General features: G+C 46.6%; 1 protein-coding gene across 1 annotated transcript; it reads right to left on the bottom strand.

Moving 5' to 3' along the window:
* Positions 1–1278: 1278 nt before the first annotated feature.
* On the bottom strand, positions 1279–3393 carry LOC119397203 (uncharacterized). Its single transcript, XM_037664642.1, has one exon. It carries the CDS (start codon positions 3391–3393, stop codon positions 1279–1281), a length of 2115 nt encoding a protein of 704 aa, XP_037520570.1.
* Positions 3394–6321: the final 2928 nt, after the last annotated feature.

Below are 6321 nucleotides of genomic sequence, written 5' to 3'. Positions count from 1 at the left end.
CGGACGTAACAGGAGAAAGAGTAGACGAATAATTGTTAGCACTGACACATCGGGTACTGTTCGAAGGAAAATCTTTAATCAATTGAATACGTTAGTATTAATATTTAGTTTACTCAGTTTGAAAAGAAGCAATTCGTGCGATACCGAGTCAAATGCCTTCGCGAAATCGAGAAAAATGCAGTTGATATCGAAACCAAGATCAGTAGCTATAAAGAGACCATTAGTAAACGTTAGTAGTTGGGTCTCGCATGAAAAAAGTTTCCTAAATCCATGTTGGGAATTATTAAAGAAAGAATTATCCTCCAAAAATTGTACTGGGTGCGAATATACGATGTGTTCTATGATTTTGCATGGGATGCTTGTTAGTGAGATCGGTCGATAGTTATCAGCTGAATGAGCATTACCTGATTTGAAGATAGGGACGACCTTCCAGTCGCTGGGTAATACGGAACACTGTAAAGATTGTTCAAAAAGTTTTGAAAGAATTATTGCTGAGTACACTCCAGTTATTTTCGGGATCTTTGAGTTCAGTAGGTCAGAACCAGCGGAAGAGGAAATCTTCAGATTATCAATGAGCTTTGTAACGCCATCCCAATCTATAACGATGGGATCCATAGGGAAAAAGTTTCGGTCAGGTAACCATGGTAGTAATGCAGGGGCAGTTGTACTGAAGAAGGAAACAAATGCGTTGTTTAGTACAGTGCGTGACTGGCTAAGCAGGAGCATAGTGTCTTCGCTATGAGATAACTGTATGAGTCGTGTTGTTGAACCACTGACAATGCTCCAAAATTTTCGAGGGTTACTTTGCAGTACGGACGGCAAGGCGTTGTTAAAGGGCCACTAAACCACCAACGTACGCTCGCCTGCTCCTCTCCGTGCCTTTGCTCTGTCGACAACACCCGCCGTGACGTCACCTGTATGATTAGGTGACGTCGCGAGCAAGAGGCGCTGTCAATGGGCAAACAAGAGCCTGTTTTCCGCTAGCAGATGCGCGCGCTTATTGCGTATCCATCTCGGACCCTGAGGAAGGGCACTCGGAGAGGTGGACAGACGAGCCGACGAACGTAGCCTAGCGAAGGAAAGAGCGAAACGAGAAAGCGCGTGCAACTCCGCCAGCGTTCGCTGTAATCTCGTGCACAACTGTGACGCCACAACTAAATTTCTACCTCTGGGTGGTTTAAGGGCCCTTTAAGATACGAATCTTTTGCGCTCTGAATCGCACCGGTATACTCCGTTTAAACGATGGCGTTCCAGACACTGCAATCAGACTCAACTCCTTCATAAAGGCACAAGGTAAAGTTTAGCGGCCTCCTCTTCTGTATCGGCACCAGTGACTAAGTCGTCTACGTAGAAAGACTCAGCAAGAGTTTGTGCTGTTTGTGCCATGGCAGCCGTTGCTTTTTTGACGTGGTAAAGAATGGTAGCTGTGAGCAAGAATGGGCTACATGTGGCTCCGAAAGGTACTCGTGTCATCCTCCACTCTTGTAACTTGGCCTTGGATAAATCTCCTTCTTCGAACCAGAGAAAGCGGAAAGCATCTCTGTCTTGTTCCCGTATCGAAATCTGAAGGAATGCCTTTTCGATGTCTGCGATCATTGCCACCGGGTGCGTTCTGAAGCGTAGCAAAACTTGCACGAGGTCTTGATACAAGTTGTCACCTTTTTCAAGGCAGTTGTTAAGTGACTTGCATCCTTTGGTATGTGACGAAGCGTCAAACACCACTCGAATTTTCGTGGTCAGCGCTTGTTCACGTATGACTTCCTTGTGCGGCATATAATATAACTTTGTCACGTCAGAAGGTGCGTCACTGACGACTTCAGCGCGTCCTGCCCGCAAGTACTCTCTTATGGTACGGTCATACGTTTCGAACAGTCCTTTCTTGGCGCTGAGACGGTTGACAAGCTTTTCTAGTCGAGTAATGGCGACTTGCCTGTTGCTTGCAAGCTCGAATCCATCCTTCCAAGGGAGGGCCACTTCATATCTTCCGTTGCGAAAGCTGATGGTTTTCTCAAATTGTATCATGGTCTTGCTCGTTTCAGGAAGCTTGCCTATCGTGTCTGTAATTCCTATGTTCTGAAGTTCCCAAAAGGAACGCAGAAACTCGTCGGAATCGGTAGCTTGAACTTTGAGCACGCACACCATCATTCGTGTAGCTGTTGTTTGAGACATCAAGTGCGATGTGCTCCCCTGGAGGGTCCATCCAAACTTGGAGTTCAGTGCAATCAAGGATTCGTTGCCTTCGCATCTTGAAACTTCGCCGGTCAATATTTTCCACATCTGATCGGAACCGATCAGTACGCTGATACCATTGTTCGTTATAACAGATGGGTGTATCAGCTCATCGGCGACATCCTTTCCAAGCTTCTTGAAAGAAGCGACGAAGGCTGCGTCCATTGTTGTCTCTTCGATGTCTTGGCAGATGTGTGGGATCTCTATTGCTGCTAGGACTATCTCCTGGTCGGAAAACTGACTCCGCAGTCGCAGTTCGACGATCCAACGCCTCTTAGCCTCTTGGTCTGATGCACTCGCGAAAGTGTTGAGTGCTATCCGAGTAGTTCCCACACTTTTCAGCTGAAGGTGCTTGGACAAGGCTTCAGTTATGAAGGTCCTCTGTCTGCCGCCATCGAAAACTCCTCGTATGTAGCGACACGTGTCATCATTTATGGCCCATGCTCGGAAAGTCTGGAGAAAGACGCAAGCGATGGAACCTTCATTTGGTGGTCGTTTTCCAAGTGATGCGCAGACTGTCGTAGTTTTTCCGTCGTTCTTGTTGACATAGTCTGTCTTCCGCGAACACCTGTCGGGATCACACATGCTTGTAGCGTGTTGCGCTTGGCATCTCGAGCAGGAGATCTTCATTTTGCAGTCCCGTGCCCGATGTCCTTTGGTGGTGCAGCGGAAACACCTCTTGTCATTGGACAGTAGTTCTTTTTTCTGCGTCAGTGGTAACTCAGCTGTGCACAGTTCAGATTTGTGTTGACTGGACGAGCAGAAGACGCAGTTGTCCTTTTTTGGTTCCCTTGCCGCGTTGCTGTGAAGCACAGATGACGTAGGTTTCCCACGGCGAGAATACGTCAACTGACTTGCCGCGGGCGTTGTTCCGAATTCTCGTCTTCCAGCGTCATTGAAATCGCTCTTCTCTAAGCTTTCCAGCTCAATGCCCAGGAAGTTGAGCAGACCATCCAGTCCCACGGGTGTAGCATCACTTCTCGAGTCACTTGCCACCTGGACGGCACACGACCGATGATACTGAACGACTATGTCCCGTGGAAGAGCACGCAGTATAATGTCGCAGAGCATAGATGAGAAGGATGACTTGTGCACACCCAGTCTCGAGTCCGCGGATATTGACGAGAATGTGGTCGTACAAATTGCGTAGGGCCTTCGTGTCATTTGATGAACGAACAGGGGTCAACATCCGTAGTTTAGCAAAGTACTCTTGTTCCAGGCGCGTCTTGTCACCAAAGCGCTTCTGTAGCATGATGATGGCGTCGTTGTAGCAACTCTCAGTCGTCGGAAGTCCCGCAATTACTGATGCAGCATCTCCTTTCGGATACAGTCGTAGGTAATGAAACTTCTCTGTTGCAGTGATTCGGACGTTACTGTGAACAATGTGGTCGAACTGCTCCCAAAATTCCGTCCACTTGCATAGGTCTCCCGAGAAAGGAGCTATTGTCAGTTTAGGCAATCTGACTCCAGTTCCGTCTAATGGTGCTGCGACCGTTTGGGCGACCGTTTCTTCGGTTAGTGTCGACGACTGTAGCATGCGATCTTTTTTACTGAGAATCTCTGCGAGAGTTCGCGTCGCATTACATTCATATTCCAGGACGGCGATATACTCGGCCTCGAACTCTTCGTCGGGAATATGTTGCTCGATCTCGTTGTTCAAGTTCTGAAGCTCGTCGTTGTTAGCCTTCAGCCTCTCATATATGGAATTGAGCTGGTCATAAGATGCTGAGTCGTTAGCGAGAAGAGCACTTGCCTCGTCTATAATCCTCGTGTTCTGTGCTCGCCGCGACGCCCACTTCGACTTCAGTCGGTCCATGCCTGTGCAGTTGACTGGTAGCCGTCCGCTGTTTCCTGGCTTTTAATCCCGGTTCTTCGGCACTAAATGTTTAAACGATGGCGATCCAGACACTGCGATCAGACTCAACTCCCTCATAAAGGCACAAGGTAAAATATACTTTTATTTGAGCTGCGTGTGGAAGCGCTCTGCTTTCAGTTCTGAGCGTCCCCGCCCCTCGCGCTCTCGCGCGCCTCTTTTTCCTCGGTTCCTTGACCCAGCCCGGAACGTGCAAATAATTAACAACTCTTTATGAACTTGATGATATGCTGCCCAGTGATCAGTATTATTAGTTCGCTTCGTGCGACGCAACATTCTTTTCTTTTTATTTGACAGACGCTTTAAGGAAGAGTTGAACAATGGTTACCGGGAATTAAATATGATTTTCCTTTTAGGAACATATCGCTCGACCAGTTATAGAATTTTTTCTTTATACATGTTCCAGTTTTCTTCTACGGAGTGATTGTCAAAGTTGCTCATATAGCCCTCTGCAAATAATTCCAATTCAGCTATTATTGAGCTTGTGTCAGCTCTGTTGTAGTTCCGTATTATTTTATATTTTTTCGTAGTTCTGTGTCGCATCTTTAAGGTAAAGTAAATCAGTGAATGGTCACTTAGTCCTGGGAGGTAGGTTAACTCAGAAACTAGCTCTGGAAAGGTAGTGAATATTAAGTCAAGAATACTGGAAGATGTTGCGGTTGTACGGGTAGGCTCATGAACAAGTTGAGCAAGATTAAAGACAGCACAAAGGTTAAGGAATTGCGTGCATTCGGAGGAAACATTTTTTACGGTATTGGACTCGTTACTCCATGGTATTCTGAGAAAGTTGAAATCACCTAAAATAAATACAGGAGAATTGGGAAACCTAATTACAAGTATATTAAGGACATCATAAAACTCATTACAAAAAGAAGATGAGGCAGCTGGGGGACGGTACAATGCACAGAAGATAAATTCACGATTTGCAATAGATACACTTACGCAAACCACTTCTAGAGACGATACTATAGAAATAGTTGAAGACGCGAGCATATCACAAACAGCAATAAGTACACCGCCACCATAACGGACGTCCCAGCGGTATATATTGTAATTCTTTTCGCGTTGGAGTATTTCAAAGTCCCTTATTTTAGCAGAGCCAGGTCTCAGTTATCAGAAGGAAAAAGAAAATTGTAGCGCAAAGCAACCCATGAACAGACAAAGAGGACGGGACTGGCGCTAACTTCCAACCTGTTGGAAGTTCGTTGGAAGTTATCTGGAAGTTAGTTGGAAATCGTTGGAAGTTAGCGCCAGTCCCGTCCTCTTTGTCTGTCCTTGTGTTGCTTTGCGCTACCATTTTAGGGGCGAAGCTCCTTAAGGCGGCACCCGTTCGTCCCTCGTAGTCGTCGTGATCGTAGTAGTGAGTAACAAGTCTTACGCTTTGACCTCCAAGGTGGTGCCGGTGGGAGATTTCTCCTGTGCGTTGTTGAACAATAAAAAATTCGCAGCGTGCGCGTTAACTAAAAGCCGAATTCTTCTGTCTCTCATTCCCCATTAGCAGCCATTGGCATGTTCCAGTAGGAAACGTTAGTAGAAGTAGAAGTGTAAGTGTTAGCTAAAAGCCGACTTCTTCTGTCTCTCATTGCCATTAGCAGCCATTGTTTACCTCCAAGGTAGTGCCTGGTGAGATTTCTCCTGTGCGTGATTAAACAATAAAAATTTTGTTCAAAATTTTTATTGTTAGGTGATTGATGAAATAAACCAACGAAAGACGCCAGATGTTTCGTAAAAGCAGAACGAAAGAACGCCAGATGTTTTTCTTAAAGTGTAGTAGTAGTAGTTGTATTTAGCCACCTCGCCCGATCGTCAACGGGCGAGGTGGACCGGCAACGGCGCGAGGACCCTGCCGTACGAGAGTTAAATCACACTAAAAGACATACTTTGCGGGCGATACACTCTAGTGAGCTTTCAACTTTTCGTCTTAATGTACATGATAAAAAAATTATTTCTACGAAAAACGCAAGGCACACCTTGAGCAATATGTTTGGTTTTGGGACGCTAAATGGAACCATGAGGCGATGCGAAGCCGGAGCACTTGCACGATCGCGTTCCGTTGGCTTTCGTTGGGCATGCTACCGACCTCGCGTCGTGGAACGCGCGTCCTGTCTTCCCTCTAGCCTTGCCTTTAATTCGCACAGGGCGAGCGGGGAATGCGGTCGCTCTTGGCGCTCTTTCGCTCGGGAGCGGACTTCTTCCTTGCATTTCACCGATCACAAGTG

Source organism: Rhipicephalus sanguineus, chromosome 6 (genome assembly GCF_013339695.2).
Source record: "Rhipicephalus sanguineus isolate Rsan-2018 chromosome 6, BIME_Rsan_1.4, whole genome shotgun sequence".
NCBI lineage: Eukaryota > Metazoa > Arthropoda > Arachnida > Ixodida > Ixodidae > Rhipicephalus > Rhipicephalus sanguineus.
This window is presented reverse-complemented; position numbering and strand designations above follow the sequence as displayed.